General features: G+C 45.0%; 4 protein-coding genes across 6 annotated transcripts in view; 1 reads left to right on the top strand and 3 right to left on the bottom strand.

The window, feature by feature from the left end:
• The window catches only part of LOC6523989, a 30,596-nt gene extending 10,625 nt beyond the window's left edge, over positions 1-19,971 (top strand). Inside the window, exons 1-6 of one of the 2 annotated variants that reach the window (XM_002099825.3) lie at positions 17,319-17,537; positions 18,276-18,816; positions 18,882-19,008; positions 19,082-19,233; positions 19,301-19,629; positions 19,688-19,971. In XM_002099825.3, coding sequence (XP_002099861.1) covers positions 18,379-18,816; positions 18,882-19,008; positions 19,082-19,233; positions 19,301-19,629; positions 19,688-19,841 — 1,200 coding nt within the window. In that variant the 5' untranslated portion in view covers positions 17,319-17,537; positions 18,276-18,378 and the 3' untranslated portion in view covers positions 19,842-19,971. Of the gene's footprint in view, positions 1-17,318; positions 17,538-18,275; positions 18,817-18,881; positions 19,009-19,081; positions 19,234-19,300; positions 19,630-19,687 lie in introns of those variants that run through there. The other variant, XM_039371961.1, reaches the window with a different exon arrangement.
• Positions 528-3,172, bottom strand: LOC6523991 (fibrous sheath CABYR-binding protein). Its single transcript, XM_002099827.2, has 6 exons — positions 2,970-3,172; positions 2,808-2,911; positions 2,679-2,750; positions 1,375-2,627; positions 1,117-1,303; positions 528-1,027 (listed from the first exon to the last, which is right to left on the bottom strand). Exons 1-6 carry the CDS (start codon positions 3,058-3,060, stop codon positions 647-649), a joined length of 2,088 nt encoding a protein of 695 aa, XP_002099863.1. The 5' UTR covers positions 3,061-3,172; the 3' UTR covers positions 528-646.
• On the bottom strand, positions 3,301-14,213 carry LOC6523990 (sushi, von Willebrand factor type A, EGF and pentraxin domain-containing protein 1). Of its 2 annotated transcripts, none has more exons than XM_002099826.4 (15): positions 14,018-14,213; positions 12,142-12,770; positions 8,502-8,764; positions 7,419-7,893; positions 7,203-7,355; positions 6,988-7,137; positions 6,728-6,904; positions 6,307-6,602; positions 5,837-6,245; positions 5,599-5,778; positions 5,396-5,522; positions 5,210-5,322; positions 4,789-5,142; positions 4,196-4,720; positions 3,301-4,056 (listed from the first exon to the last, which is right to left on the bottom strand). In XM_002099826.4, exons 2-15 carry the CDS (start codon positions 12,296-12,298, stop codon positions 3,923-3,925), a joined length of 3,513 nt encoding a protein of 1,170 aa, XP_002099862.1. In that variant the 5' UTR covers positions 12,299-12,770; positions 14,018-14,213; the 3' UTR covers positions 3,301-3,922. The 2 variants fall into 2 exon arrangements, with proteins under 2 accessions (XP_002099862.1, XP_039227859.1); XM_039371925.2 differs by having other exon boundaries at positions 14,053-14,213.
• On the bottom strand, positions 19,839-22,359 carry LOC6523988 (glutathione hydrolase 1 proenzyme). The gene is made up of 4 exons (XM_002099824.3): positions 22,174-22,359; positions 21,136-22,121; positions 20,758-20,951; positions 19,839-20,693 (listed from the first exon to the last, which is right to left on the bottom strand). Exons 1-4 carry the CDS (start codon positions 22,265-22,267, stop codon positions 20,186-20,188), a joined length of 1,782 nt encoding a protein of 593 aa, XP_002099860.1. The 5' UTR covers positions 22,268-22,359; the 3' UTR covers positions 19,839-20,185.
• Positions 22,360-22,489: the final 130 nt, after the last annotated feature.

Below are 22,489 nucleotides of genomic sequence, written 5' to 3'. Positions count from 1 at the left end.
CAAATAGCCATAAAACTGTAACAATAACAACAAAGCCGAAATCTGCAACTTGTTGCTGTCAACAAATGTTGCCGTCATTCTGTCGCAACAATGAGGAAGGAAACTCGGTTTACTTGATTTACTCAGTTAGTTGGTCAATCGGTAGCCCCATCCACATCCCCATCCCCTCATCCCCCACCTTCACATATGGTTGTGCAATTATGACTTCACACTGAAAGAAATTTAATGCAACGACGCGAACATTACGTGAACCAATATAAAAACATCTTGTACTGCAAGTGAATACATTTGTATTGCAAGTGAAATGATTTTTCCCATTTGTCCGGTTTATTTTTTGGCAGTGAACTTACCACCCAACACCAACGCCGCCCACTTTTACTTTTCATGCGACTCGATCAATTAAGAGATTGTTACTGGGTAACATGGCATATTTATTTGTGAATTGTTGGCTGTGTAGTTTTTCTGCTTTTACGGGTTCAGTTATAATCCCTGGATCACAGGGATTACTAGGGAATTCATGCGAGGAACACTTTTTATGTTTTATATTAAATTGGAAACTTTAACAATTTTACAACTGGGCAATTTGGCGCATACACTGTAATATTTTGATTAGCCAGAAAATACATTTGGTCGCTTATCACGCTAGCTACTCGGCTGCTGGCTCTGCTGCAGGATCGGCAGCAGCAGAAGCAGGAGCTTCTGCCACCGGTTCCGCTGGTGCTTCGGCGGCAGGTGCCTCCTCCTTGGGCGCCTCGGGTGGCGCCACTTCCGGTGCAGGAGCTTCCCCAGCTGGTGCCGGTGGTGCCTCCGTCGCGGTTCCTTCAGCGGCTGGCTCAGCGGCTGGTGCGGCCTCTCCGGCTGGCGGAGCTTCTCCAGCTGCTGGTGCGGCAGCTCCTTCGTCGCCAGCGGGAGCTTCAGCGGCGGGAGCTTCGGCTTCGACTGGAGCAGGTGGCTCCGGAGGATGAGCCGCCGCTGCAGCTGCTGCCGCTGTCTCCACTTCCTGGGTGATTTCGGTGGCCCGCTTGCTCTGCAATAAATAAACAATCAAGCAAATATTAAATTTAATATTGAGAATTTAACTGCGAATTCATGCGAATTGGTAAGTATAGAACGTACCTTCTTCTTTTTCTTTTCAACCTCGACGACGACCTCCTCCTGGGGCTTGTAGTCCTCCGGGAAGAACTTGTGCGCCTCGTCCTTGCCGACAATCACATTGGGACTCACATAGCTGGGACCGTACGACACCAGGGATAACATCATATTCGACTGCACCTTGTTCACCTTCAGCACGATCTTGTCGGACCTGCAGTTGGGCATGAAATGGGATTGAAATTGAAGTAAAGTGCATGGGGTAATCCCGGCCAGAATACGTACGGTGCGTGAGGGCTGCTCTCGTACTTATCCGTTGAGCTGGCAATGAGTTCGGCCTCATCCGGTTCGGCGCTGGAGAAGAATCCGTACAGCGGCACATCGTCCTTGTGTCGATCGATCACATGCATGATCTCCTTGCGCTTGGACGCGTCGAAGGCCATGATGATGTGCGGCGGATCCGGTTTGGGATCCGGCGGCAGGAATGAAGACGTCTGACTGCGGAAGAACACGTAGATGAGGGCGGCATGGGTGCGCCGGCTGTTGGGCACCCAAATCGGTGGCATTTTCACTGTCTTGGTGCGAGTTAGCGGCTTCGGTGGCTCCTCCTCCTTTACCTCCTGCACCTCCTCCTCATCCTCGCCCGCCTCATCAGCGGCATCCAGTTCTATCTCGAAACCGGGCATAGATGGCATGCCGCCCATGGCATCGCCACCTGGCTCCGGCATGGCTGTCTCCTCCTCGCTGGCCTCCTCCTCGGCATCCAGATCGGCTGCTTCCTCCTCGGCCAGATGCGCCTCCTCGTGGATGATCGACTTGGTTTTGGCCTTGCTCTTGGCCTGTTGCAGGCGCGCCTCCTCCTCGGAGCTAATCTCCTCCACCCAGGTCTCGCCCTCCTTTAGCTCCACCTCGATTTTCAGTTTCATGGTTGTGATCAGCGGCGGTATCACATGCTCCTCGGGTATATCATCGTTGGGCGGCGCCACTCTCTCCTTGGTCAGCTCATTGGCATAGGCCATGAGGACGTTGGGCACGGTGCCGATGCTCTCGTCAATCTTCCAGAAGCACATCAGCAGCTCCTTGCCGTCCAGTTGCTCGATCACATCCGGCGGCAGCGGATTCTTGCACGCAAAGTTCACAATCTCGAACTGATCGTTGCTCACCTGGATGATGCGGCGATCCTTGCACTGCATCTTCAGCGCCTCGGCTGGTTCGGTTAGCTTCTTGAACATATCGCGATTGACCTGCGGCCCAAAGATCGTCACGCCGATATCGGGCAGATTCTCCATGATGGAGTCCGTCACTTGGGTGAGGTAGTCCATCTGCTTCTTGTGCTTGATTTCACGCTCCGCCTTCTCGGCCCGCTCGATGGCCTCCATCTTGATGCGCTGCTGCTCCACCTCAATCGGCTGCAGTTCATCCAGTCTGTAGCTGACCTGACGTGATGCCTTCTGCGTGGTCTTCTCCAGCTCTTTGATCAGCACCGCCACAAGCTTGGGCACATCCGAGCCGAACATTAGATTAACCGCCCTGCCGCCCTAAAAATATCACATAAGTTTCGCAATTTAGTGATATTTATATAGACTTACGGTCACAAAAAGCCAGGTGGGCTCACTCCGCTTATTGAATCGTTTTAGGCACGAGATAGTATCCGATTTGCACTAGGTATCAAAATCAGTTAGGCAGCTGAAGATGAAAGCGTATAGTACTTAACCCACAATGGCCAGATGCAGATTATCGCCGCCAATTTCCAGCTTGATTTTTCGCAAGGATCCCACCAGTCCCTGGCAAGGACCACACCATTCCGAGTAAACATCCAAAACTGGGGGCGTATTATGTCTAGAATTTCTGTAGCTAAAAAAGTAGAGCTGCTGACAAACCCAAGAGTCCTGGTCGCTCCATGAAACGCTCCAGATCCTCGTCCGTCTGGATGTCAGCCTGCAGTTGTTGTTGTGCCCCCTTCTTTGCCATTTAGCCAAAAGAAAAAAAATTGAACAATTGAAAAACGAGTTTTGGAATTTTTTCGGAATTTTGAATGAATATTTGTACGCTTTTCTTTAGGATGCCAAACCGAAACGGAATGTTCCATGAACTATTGATTAAACAAGAAGCCCCTCATTTTCTACCGCCCCCTATACATTTACCACTCTTTGCCGGTTTTTTTTTTGTGTTTTTTTTGCAGCGAATTGAAATATACTGGATAATCGTAAATAAATTAGTCAACCACAATCGTTTAATTGTACGTAAAATTAACGCTTTTTACATTACACACATTGGCGAGTTCTTACACATTGCATAACAAAAAAATTGTTTTACTCCTCTCACTACAATAGTTAAAATAATTTAACATTTTTTAACACAAACAAAAAAATACGAGTATGAATATGGAGCGAATATCTTTCGGCTCGTGATCCAAAATTCCTACGCGACAAGTCACGATTTCAGTACATGGACTGCATAGTAGGTACATCGATTTGGACATGTTAAATACATATGTATAATATTTATAATAATTATAATAATAAATTTAATAATAATTATAATAATAATAATAATAATAATAATAATAATAATAGATTATGCGGTATATGAATAGACCTAAATCATACGAAGGGCTACAGTGTACATGTGGGGTGCACAGTGTACATAGGGTGAGCATGTTTTAGATTTAGGCGAACTACGAGTAACTCAAGACCTCCCTTAAACAATTAATATGTACAGTTATTAACACACAAAACTAACGTTAAACGTTCGTCAATTAATTCTGTCATCCGGTGCCTCCTTCAAAATGATATCAACACAAAGTTACAAAGATCCATTTGTATCTCTATCTCTATCTCACGGATATGCCATTGATGGTGATGACATTACTGGCCACCGGTTCCGGTTCGTAGACCTCATCATTGGTGCGCATCTCGTAGGGAGCGTCGTAGAATTGCTCGTTTGGTATTTGATCGTAAATGTTTTCTGTAAAGCAATGACATTGATGTAATTATACTAACTTTTGCTAAATATTTAATAGGCTGAATGCCATCATATGTAGTTGACCCTAGGCATCATCATAAAATCTTTATTCTATATTCTTTATAATTCGCATACCACTTACCCGAACGATTGTTGTTCAGTCTTTCGCCATTGCTGTTGGCATCCGGATTACCGCCGCCATTGTTCCGTCCGCCGGCTCCGCCGTGGAACGTGTTGAACGTCGCCGACGGATTGTTGTCCATGTGCATCCGGTTGTTCGCCTCCAGCGTAGAGTACGACATAACGGCGGCATTGCGCTCATCCTTCGTCTCCGCCGCCTGCACATTCTCCGTGTTCTTCACGGGTCTCGCCTTATTGCGATAGAGGAATATCAAGCCGAAGATCACCAGCAGGGCGACGATCACGGTGGCCCCAATGCCCACGCCCGTGCCCAGCTCCGAAGTCTCCTGACCCTCCGCCGTGGCCAGTTCGCAACGCGGCTGCTTGCCGCTCCACGCTCCATCCTCGGTGCACTTGCGCAGGTACTGACCAATCCGGTTGTAGTTCGGTATGCAGTGGTACTCCGCCGAGCCGCCGTACAACGTGGAATCGTTGACCACAATCACCCGGCCATTCTCGATGGCCAGCGGACGACCGCAGTCGACGGCTGAAAATGAGATTGATATATGTGGGTATGAACACATTTAGATATTAGTGGAGATGTGAATGACTTACGTCTGCAGGTGGGACTTTTTCCCGTCCATTTGCCGTTTTTCTGGCACACGCGCGTCTCATTTCCCATCATGATCCTGCCCTTGGCGCACTTGAAGGTGGCCACGGCACCCACCGCCCGTGGACCCGCCTCCACAATTAGATTCTCACTGATGTTGGGCGTATCGCAGACCACCTCCACGCATTCGGGCGCCTCGTGGCTCCAGTTACCGTGCTCCGTGCACAGGCGACGGGATACGCCGTTCAGCTTGAAGTTCACATTGCACTCGTAGAGGACAGCGGCGCCGTAGTAGGTGGCATTTGTGGCCAGGACCACCTTGCCATTGCCAATGCTCTCCGGCGCACCGCACTCCACATCTGCAATGGATTGTATATCAAGTAAATAGCATAAACTGAATTCTAAGCAAGTCTGTGTAGTACTTACACACACATTCCGGAATGCTGCCGCTCCACTGTCCGCTATCCGTGCAGGTGGCCAGTGCCTCACCCACCATCTTGTAGCCCCGTTCGCAGCGGTACTTGGCCAGAGCTCCAATCCTGCAGAGGAAAGTTGAAAGATGATGAAACGGAATTAGAAGGGGCACCACCAATGCTGCATTCTATCAATTACTTGTAGGTCTGAGCTGTGTTCTGCGCCGATTCGGAGGTGCGGATCAGTGTTCTGCCATACATGCGATCATTCCCGGTGACGGAGAGCAGACTATGCGCCGCCAGTTTCGGTTCCGGACAGCGGATCTCTGTGGAAGATGGAAGACCGCAACCGTGAGCAAACTGCATCCATGAGGGGTATCTACTATGTATTTGTATACTCACCCTCGCACTTGGGCGACGCATCGCTCCAGACGGCAGATTCGAGGCACGTGCGCTTGAGGACGCCACTCAGCTTGTGGGATTGGGAGCAACTGAAGACCACTTCGGAACCCACATAGGTGGTATTCGTCGCGTACTTGTGGCTGCCATAGGGAATGGGCAGGATTGTGCCGCAGTCGATGTCTGTAGCGGAATAAAGTATTATATGCAATAAATAAAAAAGTTCTTGTTCTTAACATACATTCGCAGTAGGGCGCATCGGCACTCCATTCCCCGGTGTCCAGGCACTCGAGCACCGGTGTGCCGTGCATGATGTGACCGGGATCGCAGTTGTACTGGATCTTCGAGTGGACATTGTAGTCGTAGCCGATGACAAAGGAACCAGACGGCACCGCTGGCGTCTCGCAAGTGACCAGCTCGCAGACGGGCGCCTCACCGGACCACTTGCCATCCCGGGTGCAATACAGCTCCGACTGCCCATCCAGCCAGTGATCCTCGTCGCACTCGTACTTGACCACCGAGTTGACGGTGGTGGTGCCGTTCAGCAGTATGGCAATGCCACGATTTGGTCGCGCCGGTGCACCGCAATCCACGAATCTGCACGAGGGCGTCTTGCTGGACCACTCGCCACCCAATCCGCACGAGATGATCTTTTGAAAGAAGTTAATTGATAATAGTTGGTGTCCAAAAGTGGATGTTCCCAACACGTACCGCCTCGCCAACTAGCACATAGCCCGGCTCACAGACATACGTGGCCGTGGAACCGGCCCTCTTGTCATTGAATCGCACATTGCCACCGGCAATGGGCTGCGGATCCGGACACCAGTCCACCAGACACTCCGGCTGCTTGCCACTCCAGCCGTCCACGGCGCACGTGCGATTCTCATTGCCGATCAGCGTGTAGTTCTCGTGGCAACTGTACGTAGCCACCACGCCGAAGCTCGTCCGCTCCTCGGACATGTGAATGGAGCCAAACTTCAGCTCCGGCAGACTGCCGCAGTCCACATCTGCGGAAGATTAATAATTCTTAGTTAAATGTTGATTGGACTTAATTACATTTCGCAGGCGACCCCATTTGCCATAATGTTCCAGCAAAATGGTGCAGTGGAAGAGGTTGCACAATATCGCTTACATTTGCAGTTCGGCGAGGAGCCACTCCAAGTGCCATCGAGTCTGCACTCCCGTTCCGTCTGACCGAGCAGCGAATGGCCCTTGGGACAGGTGTACTGGATCTTCTCGCCCAGAGTGAACTTTTTGCCCATGACAGTGGTGTTTTGCTGGGCATCCGGCGAGCCGCACGACAATGGAGCTGCCGGAAGAAGGCAAAGAGACAAACAAAGACGAGTTGATGAAACCCCGATGACACTGACTATTCGCATTGGCAAGACCTACAGTGCTGGCAGATGAAGTGCAGATAGTCCAGATTGCAGCCCACATCGTTCCACAGCCAATTGCGACCGCCATCGAGGACCACGCAGTTCTGTTCGCCATTGTAGTTATTCGGTTGGTCCTTGCCCCAGGCTGGCTTTTGCACCACATCGCCTGAAAGTGCAGATATGTGTGATGAAATAATTGTAAGTCATAGTAGTAGTAAAGGCCAGCCTTACCGTTCACCCATTTCCATGTGCGCGATGTGATGCCCGGCTCCTTTTGGGCGCCAATCCACACGAGCTGCGGCTTTAGTTCGCTCTTCCGGCGCTCCAGCTCGGACAAGATGTACGAGCTGGTGGCGCCACGAAAGTCGTGTACCAAGTCGCCACCTATCATTATAGAGGAATTCATTAATGCCACACCATGGGCATAGCATAGATGACCAAGCTTACCAGTCTGCTTGCAAATGGTTTGCGCCTTGTCGAAGCTTTCTCCTTTTGTGATATGAAAGTCGTAGCAGGTTTTCGAGAATGTCGTTACTACGGTCTCCACTCCGATCTTCGGACTCAGGCATCGGTCCACGGAGAACTCGTCGTTGGTGAACGTCTCCACCTCGCACAGACTGAGGCTGCCCTCCACGCCCACCAGCTGAATGGCCACATACTGACCGACCAGCGGGCGCGCACAGGTGAATGTCTTCACCACGCCCTCGTCGAGGGTGCCCGGGTACCAGGCGCACAGCGGATTACGCTGCAGATCCGCACTGCTGTTGCCCACCCGGATCTCCAGATCCTGCAGTGGCTGGTGGCCGCAGCAGCCGCGCGTCGTTATCCGCACCACGTGCACCGCCTGCGGGGTGAGGAGGTCAACGCGCCACCACGGCGATGGCTCCTTCTGCGTCTCGGAGCACTCCTGGCCATCGGGATTCTAGGTAGGAGGAAAGAACTTTATTTCATACCAAACTCAAGATGGACACTTTCTACTTGACCCACATGGCGGATGAGTAATATTTCAAGTTAGTTGCATATACATATGAAAACTTCCTATGAAGTAACCATTATCAATTTAAATAGGTTACTATTCTATTTTTATAAATTTATGTTGGTATTGTATAAAAATGAAAATAAACTTGTTTTAAATCACATTTTTGAGATGCAAATACATCATTATATTTTGCCTAAGTCTGACAGTTATATTTGATATTGTTGTTAATCCGAAGCCAGTTCTGTTGCTAAAATGGCACATAAAAAAGCAAACTGCACAACTAGCAAACTGAATGTATAATTTCCATGCGATTAATGCAAAAATAAATTTGACACCTGAACACCTTGAACTTTGACTTTTCTTATGAAAAAGCATAGAATGGAACTGAAAACAACATGAAGACCAAAACAAACACATTGTTGTTAATAATAGTTTACACATCGAACTATTAATATATTTTGCAGTAAATCAATCAAATAAGGTTGAGCATCAAAGTCTGCATCTACTCTGCAGTTTTTCCCCGTGAATTTCAAAGGATGTGGCCAACTCACCTTATTGCCCGGCTTGCCATCGTTCGCATAGCTGGCAGGACCGCTCCGTGTGTAGGAGCTCTGGTTGACCGGCTTGCGGTACGCCACGTTCACGCCGCAGAAGGGCAGCTCCCGCTCCCACCCTGTCCGCCGGTCACACTTGACCGCCGATGGCCCGAAGAGCTCGTAGCCAGCGTCGCACTCGTAGTGCGCCTCCGCAATCTGCGAGTCAACGGTGATGGTTCGCACCTTGGCATTCAGCGGCACCGCCGGCGGACCGCAGACTGAAAAAAAGTTAAAAAAACAGCAGACATAAGATACTGATACTTACTGTATATATATATATATATGTAAGACGAAAGCCTTAAATCTCGTATATCTACAACACACGCCGCTTGACGCAAGCGAGTTTTTTAAGTCAAGAAACTGGCTCAATTAAATGTAGCCAGAAAGCGCTTTTTAATGGCCTCAGATTCGCCACAGTTTTTTATTCATTTTGGAAAGTGCTAATTGCTGTGCATTTCATATTTATCGGGGAAAATTCTTACGATTTGAATGGGTGTTCAGAATTGGGTATTTTCGTATTTACAAGCCAAGCAAATGTATGAAAATTCCCCAAAAATAAAGGGATAGAAATCCACAATTAGTTATTTTAATCTTTTGTTCAAACAACCACATGAATCTAGCTCACCACAAAAATGTACAATTTTTACATGAGCCTTGCGTTTGATTAAACTTTCTGTCTGAAGACATGTAACATATATCGATTAGCTATTAAGCAAGAATTCAAATATATATAAAATATAAAAATAGAGGTGTGCAAATAGGTATCTGAAGCACCAAGAGCCACAAAAAGTAAACCAGTTAAGTCGACTCAGTTGGGAGTTTGCTAAACGATTCCTTATATAGTAGGACGCCAAAAGTCGTGTCTTTGACTTCGTGTTTTTTTTTTTTACTTTGCGTGGGCATTTTCTACTTTTCGTAGCTCTCAGCCTCTCAGCTTTGTTTCACCATCTGAATCCCGTGACCCATTCAAGTAAATTGTAATTTTATAAACGAACACTTTGAGACAAGAACTTGTGAAAAGTATTTTTCCTATTCCCATGATAAATATGCAAAAGCCCACAAAATTCCAATGCTCCCACAATTGTTTCTTGCCCACTAAATTAGCAAAAAAAACAACACAAAAAGACTACATAGTTATTTTGTGCATATACATATAGATATATATATTTATATATATATTTCTTTGGGCCTGAGTAATTTCATTAAGAATGAAGCGGCAATTAGGGGACAATGTGGAAAAGAGCGCGAAACGGTTTTGCAAACATGTTTTTGGCCAAGTTAAAGGGCAAGTTGGCCAAGCTGTTTTGTCTTGTTTCCAAGGGGAACGCCGCTTTTGCGAGGCAAACAAAATGGTTACGAAATGCAAAGTGCGGTTTGAGTGCCCCAGTTACCACTGTATTTCTCGACTCTTTTGCGAACATAATCTCCCAAAGAGATGCCCAGACCACGTGAATTCAACAGCATTTATGTGTATTTCAATGATCCACCCACTTGCAGGCTCATATTTTGGCCAAAATAACACCCAAGTGCGCTCGTAACCTGACTAAATCGAATTGAAAATAGTAGATCTTCGACTTTTTTTTTGCATACGTAGGTTTCTTAGATCGAAATTGGCTGAAGGAGACTAAGCCGTCAATTTGTTATTTCTTTTTCGACTGCAGCTGTTGATGCCAGTCAGTCTTGAGTTTTCGCAAAGGTAGAAAGAAAAAAAAATGGTAATGGTAACAGCTGCGCTAGCTGAACTCGATGATGTTATTTTTTCCCAACCGCCAAAGAGCCGTTATTGTTATGAGTTTTGAATCGCATTCATCCGGTTTTACTGGTGTCAATGATCTTCCTACACACTCCCAACCATCCCCCCATCCATCCATCCACCTTCCTCCGAATAAAAGGGCGTGGATCGGGCAACCGAAAAGAAGGAAACCAGGTTTTTGACAATTTTTATTTAATGGCAGAACCCTGGGAGGATGCCTGGAACTTTTATAGACATGCTACAAGCCACGCACAGTGGGATAAATGTGTTCAAAATAACAAGAAGAAACTATAAAAGTTAAGTTCTTCATACTAAACCGCATTTACTTATGTTTAGTTTTGATAGGCAATGAAAAGTTATACATACACTTTATTTATTTATTTTTTAACAGAAAAAGTCCTGAACACTCCCACTGTACGTGGGTCCGAATGTTGCGTATTTAACCATGTTTTTTGGTCTGCGATTCATAGCTGACCTTCAGAAAAACTTAAGTTAAGGGGCAATACGCGTTCAAAGACCTCAACGAGAAATTGTTTCGAAATCAGGCAATAAATTATCCTTAGGCAAACGAATAAAAAAGTATGTATATAATTTAGGACTTTTTTTTCAGCGCTGACAAGTAGTTTTGCGCAAAAAAGTGAGCGATTGTAAGCCAACAGCTTTTTTGTCGATATTTGGTTATTGTGCCGGTATTAGAAAGGTGCCCCATATTGCCGATGTGACAACATCGCGGTTGGCGATGGTAATCAAACGCAAATCGCCAAGGAAAATTGGTATTTAGCTCACGTAGGTGGGCGCAATACCTAAATATATAAGAGTATGTGGTTGGATGGATACCTGTAACTGTTGTCTAGTTAATTTACAAACGGTGAAATGTACAAACGCAATCACGTATTGCACGACGTGAACTTGTGAAACTTTTAAAACAAGAATGTCACAAGCAAAGTGGCTTCAAGTGCCTTCCTCCAAGCCAAGTTAAAGGCTCAACTCAAACACATTGTCGCAGAAGTCGTTCAACCACTGAGTCTTTCAGTCTTTCCGTCTTTCAGTCTTTTAGACTTTCAGTGTTTGAGTCTTTGAGTCTCCGTGTCTTTGAGTGTTTTTCAGTCTTTCGAAGCACTGCGTCTCTGAAACTTTCACTGCTTCACTCCAGCTGGCTGTCCATTTCTTCTTGCCCCTCCCTCCACTTGACCCAAAAGAGTTAGCCCCATTTACTTGCCGCCGAGGCAAACAAAAAACAGCAACAGAAACAGAAGAAACAGGCCATAAGGCAATTTATGTCTTACAGTAATTTGGATGTCTTTTCCCAAACTTTAATTGAAATCACCCCATCAACTGCAAGATCATTATTATGGATTTCGTATAGTGATACTACTGGACTTGGAATATGGCCAGAACTATTTGGCTATCCAGACTTTGTTACTGATATCAAGAAAAGGCAGTAAATGTTTTACGACGTGTACTTCAACACCTCCTTCTTTATGAATTTATTTACTATAAAATTTGCTACTCAGTTTGCAAGATAAGGATGCTGAACAATATGGCACCATTTCCAGCTATTTAAAACGCAGATTTGTCTGTAAATTTTCTGTAAATTTCCCCAAAACAAACTAATAAATTACTTGGCTGAGTCCAGCCAATTTATAATCAAGTTGAAGCTGCATTCATTGCTTTCCCATGGGCACAAAGAATGAGTTGAACAAACGACTTGAGAAATTCTCACCGCGCTGACCCCATTTAGAGGTGATAATTGGAAAATGGAGTGCATGTGTGGCTATACTATATATTACGAGTGTACTCGTATTTATATTGGGGTCAATACCATAGGATGGATGTACTCACTTTGGCCATTTCCAACGGCGCACAGTGCCAACAGTAGCAGCATAATGAGGGCCATTGCATTTGGAGGTGTCATGGCTCTTTTTGTGGCCCGTTGTAATGTGGATATGGATGTGGCCACGGCTATATATCCGTGCAACAGTATGTTGCAGCCAAACATTGTATCTGCTGGTGGCAAATGGCAAGTGGCAGGTGTGTTAATTATGCCCGGGATGCTGCAAAAGTCGCTGCTGAAGTTGAAGTTGAAACTGAAGCTGTAGCTGAAACTGAAGCTGATGATTATAATGCCGATGCCGTTGGCTGCCGATTAGCATTAGCTTTGGCTATATAGCATTAGCTTTGTTGTTTCAGTTGTTGTTGTTGCTGTTGCTGTTGTTGTTGCGGCATCAGCAGCGATTAATTTATGCACACACTTGTCGATTAGTCATATATATATATATCTCGTGTGTTTTTGTTTTTTTTTTTTGGTCGTAGTTGTTGTAAGATTTACACATAAACATAACACATAGATGGCGTGAGCGATCGTGATGCGTTCATTAAGGTTTCACTTTGCATTCACACTGAATTTCCACTGGCTAATTATGATGTTTTATGTATATTATGTGCATACTGGGTACTGGATATTGTGGATACTGCATTAAAAAAAAAAAACCCAGGCGCATTGTAATAATCGTGATAATCACATAGTATCCGTTGTCGGCCGTTGACTTCATCACCCTCACCTGTCCAATTCAACCGCTTTCCTAAGTTCCCATACCTTGCAAGCCATATACATATATACATACATGACTATGACTAGATTATAAAGTATATATATCTACAGTCTGTCTGGCTGTCTGAGCGAGTCAGTTCCATTCGATTGCTTCGATTGAAAAAGTAAAAGTAAACTTTAAATGGCTTCCCTTTTTGGGGGCTGCCCGGCTAAGCCATGGGTATTCGAAAGAATACCAGCTACCAGCTACAGACATTCGATGAAATATATATGTATATTATAGTATGGTATAGTATGGTATGGCATAGTATGGATAAAAGAGAAACAAATGAAATCGCCCGAGGGTGAGTGTGGTGTTTTGGTATTGCTTTCAAGGTTGCAACTACATACTACTACAATGCTACTCTGAAACACACAGAACCCATTGGGGACTTGGTTTCACTTTGCCCCGGGGATATGGATCTGAAAACTTGAAACTGGGTACCATCCGGTACAACTTTCGTCTGAGAGCCAAGCGACTATCTTATATACACATATATATATATATATATTTATATCTTTCACTAATTATCGGCTACTGTGGATGGCCTCTGGTGGAGAATTGGGAAAGTTTCGGCTTGGGCACTCTAATTCGATTTTGGTTGGTGCTAATTTAAAGCGTGTGTGAAAGTACACGGTTTTTGGCTTGATGGAGAACTAGAAATATTGGGGCACACACACACACACACATTATCACAATCACAACAGTCGATCAAAAACATTCCCGATTTTATTTGCATATATAGTATGTATGTATGTACCATACGTATAAGTCGTGAACTGCTAACATTCATATCTGAGCATGATTCAATATGACCGGATTTAGCCGTGTTTTTTTCATTTTTTTTCCATTTTATTCTGTCTGCTCTGGGTGGGAGCTGTAAGACAAGCAAACTCACTGAATCTCTGACCAGTTCACACACAAAAAAAAAACATAATTAAAAGAAACACTATGAAAACCACTAAAACAAAAATATATACAAAACAGTAACCACACACAGGAAAAAATTGGAAAAAAAAACAAAATAAGGGAAATAAAGTTGGAAAGAAATAGGCAAAAAAGAGCGCGGCTTGGTTTCTGCGGCTGAATTGGATTGCCGAGGAAAAATGGGAAAAATTAATGGCTACCTATGAACGTGAACTTATTTCTCGTTTTGGGCGACCTGGCTGCATTTGCACGAGTTAACGCTGCTGCTGCTGTTGCTGTTGCTGCTGCAACGGCGAAACAAAAAACCGCCGCTTTCCGATGCGAAACTCCCAGCACGTCTGCTTGGAATGAAAGTTGGCTTATAACTGGTTTTAGTGTCCCACCAAAGTTCGCAACGAACCGCACTCCATGCTGTATCTTGCCACTCTGCACCAAGCCGAGCCCATCCGAACCGAGCCGAACCCCTCACGAACCGAACCGAACCCCGAACCGAACCAAAACGACACGACACGACTCGACACGATGCGATCCGATGCGATGCGATGTGATATGATATGAACGGCGCAGCGCTGCGCGAGGTACTGCGCATGTGCAGCGACGACGCGCCAATGGAACCAACGCACCATGGAGCAAAAGCGAGCACTTTTCCATTTACGCGTATGACTTATTTTCCTGAAGGTCCTATTTAGATGTCGAATTTTTCACAATACGATTTTCCCCATGTCTCCAAAGTTCTATAGCTTTTTACCATTTATTACGCTGACCAAAAATGCAATATATAGCCCATTGTGCAGCGTCACCAACAAGAGTTTCATTGGTAGGTGGTGGTTGGTTGTTTGCTTGGCTGACCGATCGTCTCTTACACTTGACAAACTGTTAAGATTTTCCACAACCATTTCACATTTTCAGCGAAAGTATGCAGCTGGAGAACAACTTAAGAAACTTTGATGTTCTCCCACACTTTTCTTATCATTGCGATCCGAAAGCGACCTTTACAGTTTATTTGAGCTACTCAACCGGTTCTGTGTGTCGAAAGTTATTTAATTGCTTGTATCTAGATATTTTTATATATATTCTTTTACATAAAATACCTCAAATATTTCGTTGTTTGTGTAATTAACACTGCCCAGAATTTTGTTTAAAAGCACTACATACTTCATTAGTTTTGAATGTGACAGCTTAGCAGCTTTTCTAGCAGTGTAGTACCCTTATTTACCGCTCGACGAATGGCGGACGGTAGTTCGGTGGGTTTTCGCTGGTCGCTTGGTTGTCTGTCTATGGTCTTTGGTCTTTGCATTGTGACGTTGTTGGCGACGCAACGCGAAACACAATATGCGCAATCGCAGAGCTTTACACAATTTGAGAGTCGAGAGTCGATCCAAGCGTTCCATACTGCCACTGCCACCACTGCCCTCTGCGGAAGTTTATCCGATCCATCAAGGAAAACTCGGTGGCTAATTATTACAATATAACTATATTACCAGATGCCCACCGCACCTTTCTTCAGGGATATATGTACATATATCACATATGTATCCGATGGCTTGGCTTGGAACATTGTGTTCTTTTAAAAGAACACTGTTCATGTTCAATATATATTTATAGAAAGTCCGTATTTGGATAGATTGATATACATGTATGTCGCCAAAATGGCGTAGCTATACAAATTTGTGTAAATTTTGCAATTAGCGGGGGCGCAAAGGCGCGTGACCAAAATCAGAAACAGTCTTTCTTTTAGCATCAACAAGAGTTTACTAATTAATATTGTCTCCCTTTTTGATCATAAAAATTGGTTGGCTTATGATACTAGCTTCTTGGCTCTAAAACTACATACAATTTTTGGTATTAAACAGAATTTAAAATTTTATTAAAAAAAACTATTATTATAATGAGAGATATGTAATTTTAAATTCAAACGAGGGTATTCAAAAGACGGATTCCTTGTTTTCTGCACTTTGCTTTTGCTGGCTAGTTGGTTCCCAGCAAAGTAACCCAAGCCGAGTACATGTTAATGAAAGAAGTAGGACTTAAAAACCCGTACTAAAACTGGATCACAAAAGTAGCCGTGTTTTGTTTAATTCCTATAATTGGCACTGCCGAACGTTCTAAGTCGAAAACTGTGACAAATTGTGCAAGTAAATTGGTGATGAACGGACTTTCGGATTTTATTTCTATAGCTGTCCTAATTCCAAGTTCAATATACCGCAATGACAAGTGTTATTTTGGCAACTAAAATTCTGCAACTTTGCGGACAGCCAATAAAAATCAATAAGCCAAACGGCAGATTATGGTTCAACTAGCGGCAAAGGGAAGTCAAAATGGGGCTTCTCAGCTTTTTGTGGGAAGCGGGACTTTATAAAAAAACATATATGTCCATTTGTCATCGTAACATTTTTCATTCTCAATCCATCATTGCGCATGATTAACAATTTATGATTCCGCAACATTTCGCAAAGGTGCATTGGTCCGTTGACCAGGCTTTGTCGTCATCATCATCATCATCATCTTCATCGTGAAAACAGTCCCCCTTTTTTCCCAGCTGACGTCAGTTTATGGTCTTTTGAGCCAGCATTGCAATGCTTCAGTTGGCAAATATTATTTAACATTTTTACCCATGTATGATATAACTAGATTAACTGCTAAATGCAAAGACAACTGCAAAGCAATTCAACGCTCTTGAAATCGAGGGCTAACAAAAGAGTGGCCAGCAATAGCAAAACTACTGCCGATTTTAAACTCAACGTCTTAGCTTAGTCGTCTTGCCAACTTGAACACGAGCTTTTTATTACTGAACCATCTAAAGTAATAAAAAGCTTAGTATAGATAAGCTTGCGAATATCGGTTAAGATACTATATGCAAATCCAGTTAAATGGCGAGTTTATAGTGTGACGTGAAATTAATCTACAAGATACATTTGCAACTAAATACTATGATCAATTTGGTTAATATGTTGTATATAGTAAATTTGTAAGCAACATTATCCACAAACTTAAATACTATAAGCTTATGTTCTTGTAAACTAACAAAGCTGTTTCTTTACTTTTATGATATAAATACTCATATATACTTATATAGCTTCAAAAGGATTCAGATTCTTATCAATGCAAATGATAATAATAAAAATATATAATAAAAAACCAATTTAACGATTTTTTGAGACCGCTCCTTTGTTTACACACTGCAAGTGGGCAATAGTGTTAACCTTGGCTAAAATGCCTTCCACTTCCAAGACGCCACTTTTTCCGACTCTCTGGCGATCTCAGCTTGGGTTTTTTATAAATTCTCCGCGCTCGAGACAGAGAGAGAGAGAGTGGGAGAGAGTGAGGCAGAGTAAGGGAGAGTGAGAGCGAGGTGGTGGGGTCTATATGTACCTGTGTGTTCAGGTATTCGAGGTGTAGCCATAGGTGTACACACACACACACACATGGTATAGATCAGAGAGCATGCATAAGTGGAAATGGCTCGCTTTAAGGCGCTCGATGAGAATTATTTTTAGTTTGTTTTCGCCTCTTGGTGCGTACAGTTGCACTCACGATCCGTCCAATCCGTTTAGATTTTTATTTTTTATTACTTTTTTAGTTCAGTTTCAGTTCGATTTTGTTTTGATTTCAATTCGGTTCAGTTTCTTTTTTTTTGCTTCATTTTCTGAACGCTGCTTTCCCCGCCTTCGCTGTTCTCCATCGCAACGATTCCGAATCGGACTTTCGTTTTTTCTGTTGGTACGACAAATTTGCTCTCTAAAAAGTTGTAAAGTTTATTAGCTTGATGATCAGAAACATTTTTTGTTTATTTCGATGTGTGTGTTTGTGTGTGTGCGTCCCTAAATAGATCGAAAGTAGTGGAGTTCTTCAATTAGAGGTTTATATATTGATTGTACAGCGGCAAAAATAAATTGGTATTTTCACATGAAAAGAGCGCCTGTTCAACGATCCGTAACTGTAGAACCCCCAGAAATTTGTAGAGTTGCAACAACCTGGCCAACGACAACCAGCAAATACCAATATCGTCTCGTTCTCTGGAATTTGTGAATAACAACTATCTTTAACTGCTCCCTCTCACTCTCTTTCTCTGTCCGTCCTGCTCGCACTGTCTCCATCTCCCTCTAGCATCATCAATGGATGCCAACGACCCATTTAAAAACCGGAAAAAAATCTATGAAACCGGAAAAAATGACTAATCTTGAATATAGGTTTCCGCACCGGTGCTTTGAATCAATACTCTTTTCCCTTGAACCAGAAATTGTTTTCTGATTTAACAAAATATCTGCGTGCTTTCGATAAGATTGCAATTTCAAAACATAAACATTTAGAAACTAATATTTGCCTGCAAAATTAGTAGCATATCCAAAGGCGTGGGAATTTTGATTAGAATCCATAAACTTTAAATCAGTAATCAAGTATTTTAGACTATTATTTAGCTATAGTTTTGTAAGTACAGTTTATTTATTTTTATTGCAGCGAATGCAGACGAGAGTACTATGCTCGTAGCGCCTGGAGCGCTGCTCTCGCCTGGTTTCATCCTAGTTCCGAAATGTCCACTTAGCCAGGCGATTGGGGAGTCATGCCAGTGCAACCAGTCCGACCCGTGAGCACCTACGACAACTTGGGCGCCTCCCAGTCAAAGCAGCTAGCGTCCGGCATGGCTGGCGAACCGGAACCGGAAGTGGAAGTGGAGCTCAATGGCAGCCACACCAGCCACAGCATAGCCGCTGTAAAGGCGGCTCTAAACGATGCCAAGTCCAAATTCTTCGGGATCAACAACTATGAGTTACCCGCGGCCAATAGGAGCGCACCACTGGCGATTGTCAAGCCGGAGCCAAAGTATCAGAACGTACCGCAGCGGGATGAGCTGCCGGCAGTGGCAGCTGCTGCCGATCCGCCAACGCAACCACCACAGCTGCCGGCTCCAGCTGGCGATCATGGTAGGGCACTGCGCTATGCGACCACCTACGAACAGATTCCCCTCAGCGACTTGGAGCCACCGCCGCAGGCATCGCAGGTGAGTGACTTAATCTTCAGTAATCGAAAAGACCACTAAATCCATCGCTACTCTCACTGAAAAAGGCCGTCTACATGAGCACCACGGTGCCACAAAACATGAAGGGCATGAAGATCGCCGGACGACATACGCCCACTCGCAACAGCCTGAGGCACAGCCGCATGATCGTTGTCAATCACAAAAACCACGACAGTAAGTTTAGTAGAGGTGCATGGTGTGTCAATTGGAATATACTATTTAATAATATACTTTGTTGTATCTTCAGGTCTCCAGGCCACCAGGAATCTGAATATATCCCGCCAGCTTCTAGTTATGCAATTAGCTGTGGGCCTCTTCATTGTGGGTCTTGCCGCTTGGATTCTAATCCTATCCCCAAACGCATCCATATTGATCAATCCGTATTTGAGCGGACTGTCGGTAAGATTATAAGATGGATACACATATAGATGGATGGTATAATTCAATGAACTTACCTCTTCCTCAGCTGCTTTTGGCCAGCATTGCGGGTCTCATACTGCTTCGAAGGGATCACAAGATCACGGACCACAGACCGCCCAACAGTTGCTACAAGGTCCTGCTGGCCGAGTCGTACGTGTTCACTGGCCTGGCTCTGATCTTCTGCTGCTTGGCCCTCGTCTGTGCGGCGATCGAGTTCGCGGAGCTCATCTCATCCGCTAATGGTGAATGCGGACCAACATCGAGCTCACTGCTGAGCTATCACAATTGCACCTGCTTTCCGGCAGGTGAGGCGATGGCCAACTCCTCCTCCGAGGCACCAATGGCATTCACTGCTGCCCAGGAGGAGCCTTCACAGTAAGTCTACAACTGCAGCATATTCAAGTATCTATATGGAGAATATTCAATCTTTTAGAAACGATGGTTGTGCCGAGCTGCGGATCGAATGGAAGTATCTGCTCGCCTTCTCCATGGCGCTCAACACTCTGGGCATAGTTGCAACATTCTTATACATAACGCTATTTATTTGTTGCCACCGCAAGAGAGAGCACTTCTACACGTCTGTATGAGGAGGTTTACACCTAGGCTATTACTTTAATTATACTATACATACTTAAATTATTTTAGTAACTGATACAAATTACAAATAAATTATTTTTATCTCTAAGTACCATTAAAGTAACACAACGTTTTAACAAATACTGAATGTTTTTCGTTCGTGCGATAGCGTATATCAAATGAAATTAAAAATAATTGCCTAAACCATATATATTTGAGCAATGAACGTGTTTGAATGAGTTTCTGTTAGAAAACAGAATGTTCTCCTTCAGCATAACTAATACTTTATGTAATACTATATATTTGATACCATTCTTGGTTTAATTTGAGAAAACCTCCGATGAGATGCAAATCTCTAAAATCCACTAACCCCACCTGGCTTCCGGAAATCAGAGTTCACCCAGATGGTGTCATTTTCTTGAGCGATGCCACAGATGACGGATCCGCGGTTCTCATATCGTTCGCATCGATGTCCTTTATCCTCCAGGCTCTCCACATAGCTCTGCAATAGTCCATACTCGTAGAGCAGGACGTTGGGCAACATTTGGTGATGGATGCGACTGGCATCGATGGCGGCTTTGATGTTTGCCTCCTGCCAAAGGATGCGCACGAGAAGGGGAACGAGGGCGGTAATTATTTTGGTACCGCCAGCGGCACCCACAACCAGGCGAACTTTGCCAGTGGCGCGTTCGGTGACAATCACTGGACTCATGGAGGACATGGGACGGGCGGCCGGAACTACACCATTCGTGCCAGCCACGAAGGGCAGATCGAAGTAGTTCTTCAGCTGCTCGATGGAGAAATCCGACATGGCGTTGTTGAAGATAACACCCGTACGTCTGCCAGTTCGTCCACTGCCGAAACTGCAAAATGAAAAGGATTTCCTTTTTATACACATTCATATGTATGTTCGCAATATATAGTTACTAGAAATTGATAGAGCTGGTCACTGAAACAGCATCGTTTTCATGGAGCACGGAAGTGTGCGCAGTGCCGTGTTCATCTCGCATTTGAATGCCAGGAGAAGCTCCATAGAACTCTGGGCTGTTAAAGGTCTGTGTGTGGTTAATTTGCCTGGCCACGGATTTGGCCCATTCATAACTGGTCAGATTCGCCAAAAGCTGGGAGAGAAATGAAATTATATAATGGGTATATTAGTTCATTTCATACTATATTAAAGATTAAGACTACTCAATACCTAACTTCCTTTTATACATTTTACAAAGAGATTTCTTTTTATACATTTTACAAAGGTATTTGAAAAGTACACGGATTCGAAAGAGATGGAAATGAAAATGGGCTCACCTCCTCGCTGGCCGATGCGTCTAGTTGCCAACGCTTGACGAATCCAAACTTTATCGCCTCGACCATCAAGTGGAAATGCCGTGGGCTCATAGTTCCGGCTCTTGAGAGTTCCGCGCGGAACTCCTTCAGTATGTTCATTATGAACCCGATAACATGACCACTACCCGGCGGAGGAGTCAAATGGAGATCATGTTCATCCAGGGGCATCACAATGGACCTACTCAACTTGGCGTGTGCTTGGTTGAGGTCTTCCTTAGTTATGGCACTGCCCGCATCCTTTAAGTCGGCCAGCAGATCATCGGCGATAGATCCCCTGTAGAAGCTGAGTGGTCCGTTTCTGGCCAACCGATCATAGGTGGTGCACAATTGAGCCGAGGGGCGGATGAGATGGCCCAATGGCCAGAAGCGCCCAGTGCTGGGATCGATGAACATACGCCGCAGGCCGGGATCGGCACTGATCATGTCCTGGTTGAGTATGAGCGCATCGTACTGGTGCTTATACAATCGGTAGCCACGACGACACAGTTCCAAAGTGGGCAGCACCAAATCCTGCCACTTCAGCCGCCCGAATCTCTGATGGGCCACCGCATATCCGGTTAATTCAGCTGGCACGGCAATGGACCATCCGGATCTCTTGAAATCCTGCTCATCGCGAAATGACGAGAAGTTCTCCGCCCGCAGGGCCAACGGAGCAATTTCCCTGGCCAGAATGCTGTAGGATTTGCTCTCCTTGGCAATGTAAACGTTCATCACCATGCCGCCGCCGATGCCCATGCTCTGCATCCCAATGAGTCCGTTGCAAATCAGGGCCGCCAGGGCGGCATCCACAGCACTTCCTCCATTGGCCAGGACCTTTCTGGCCAACTGGCTGCACACATCGCTGTCGGAACAAACGGCCGCCCGGGAGAATTCGTGGAGCGGCGAGTTGGAGGGCGGCAATGGATCCTCCGGATTTGGCGGTCTCCTGGACGCTTTCCTTGTGCCAGCTAAAATCGAAAATATGGTGTAATTGTGCTCCTTGCTCGTTATTTAACTCACCATTTCCTCCAGGATGTCGGCGGTAGAGATAGGCTGCCACCAGGATGACAATCACCACAGATATCAAGCTATTCAATCCTATCCTAATGTACATCGCTAGCACCTAGGTTTCCATGGTTTTCAACCCCGTTGCCGCACCATCGAAGGTCAAACGGAAATGGCCATATCCTTTTCATTTCGAAACTCAGCTGTTTTCTGCTGTCTTCTAGGGGTGAAACTGTCGTCGATAGGTCAAAATAATCGAAGTGTTCCGTAGACTTATGATAATTAAAAAAAAAACTCGATCGCCTTACGTTCCCTATAGCAAGCGTAAATT

The sequence above is a fragment of the Drosophila yakuba genome, chromosome X, assembly GCF_016746365.2.
Source record: "Drosophila yakuba strain Tai18E2 chromosome X, Prin_Dyak_Tai18E2_2.1, whole genome shotgun sequence".
Classification (NCBI taxonomy): domain Eukaryota; kingdom Metazoa; phylum Arthropoda; class Insecta; order Diptera; family Drosophilidae; genus Drosophila; species Drosophila yakuba.
This window is presented reverse-complemented; position numbering and strand designations above follow the sequence as displayed.

Coding starts and splice junctions, on each gene's coding strand:
- LOC6523991 (XM_002099827.2), bottom strand. CDS start 3,060: ATGGCAAAGAAGGGGGCACAACAACAACTGCAGGCTGACATCCAGACG. Junction 2,912..2,969: donor GGAGCGACCAGGACTCTTGG/GTTTGTCAGCAG, acceptor ATACGCCCCCAG/TTTTGGATGTTTACTCGGAA. Junction 1,028..1,116: donor TTGAAAAGAAAAAGAAGAAG/GTACGTTCTATA, acceptor TATTTATTGCAG/AGCAAGCGGGCCACCGAAAT.
- LOC6523988 (XM_002099824.3), bottom strand. CDS start 22,267: ATGTACATTAGGATAGGATTGAATAGCTTGATATCTGTGGTGATTGTC. Junction 20,952..21,135: donor ACGCATCGGCCAGCGAGGAG/GTGAGCCCATTT, acceptor TTTCTCTCCCAG/CTTTTGGCGAATCTGACCAG. Junction 20,694..20,757: donor ACCAGCTCTATCAATTTCTA/GTAACTATATAT, acceptor TTCATTTTGCAG/TTTCGGCAGTGGACGAACTG.
- LOC6523990 (XM_002099826.4), bottom strand. CDS start 12,298: ATGTTTGGCTGCAACATACTGTTGCACGGATATATAGCCGTGGCCACA. Junction 5,779..5,836: donor CGATGCGCCCTACTGCGAAT/GTATGTTAAGAA, acceptor ATTCCGCTACAG/ACATCGACTGCGGCACAATC. Junction 4,057..4,195: donor ACTGAACAACAATCGTTCGG/GTAAGTGGTATG, acceptor ATTGCTTTACAG/AAAACATTTACGATCAAATA.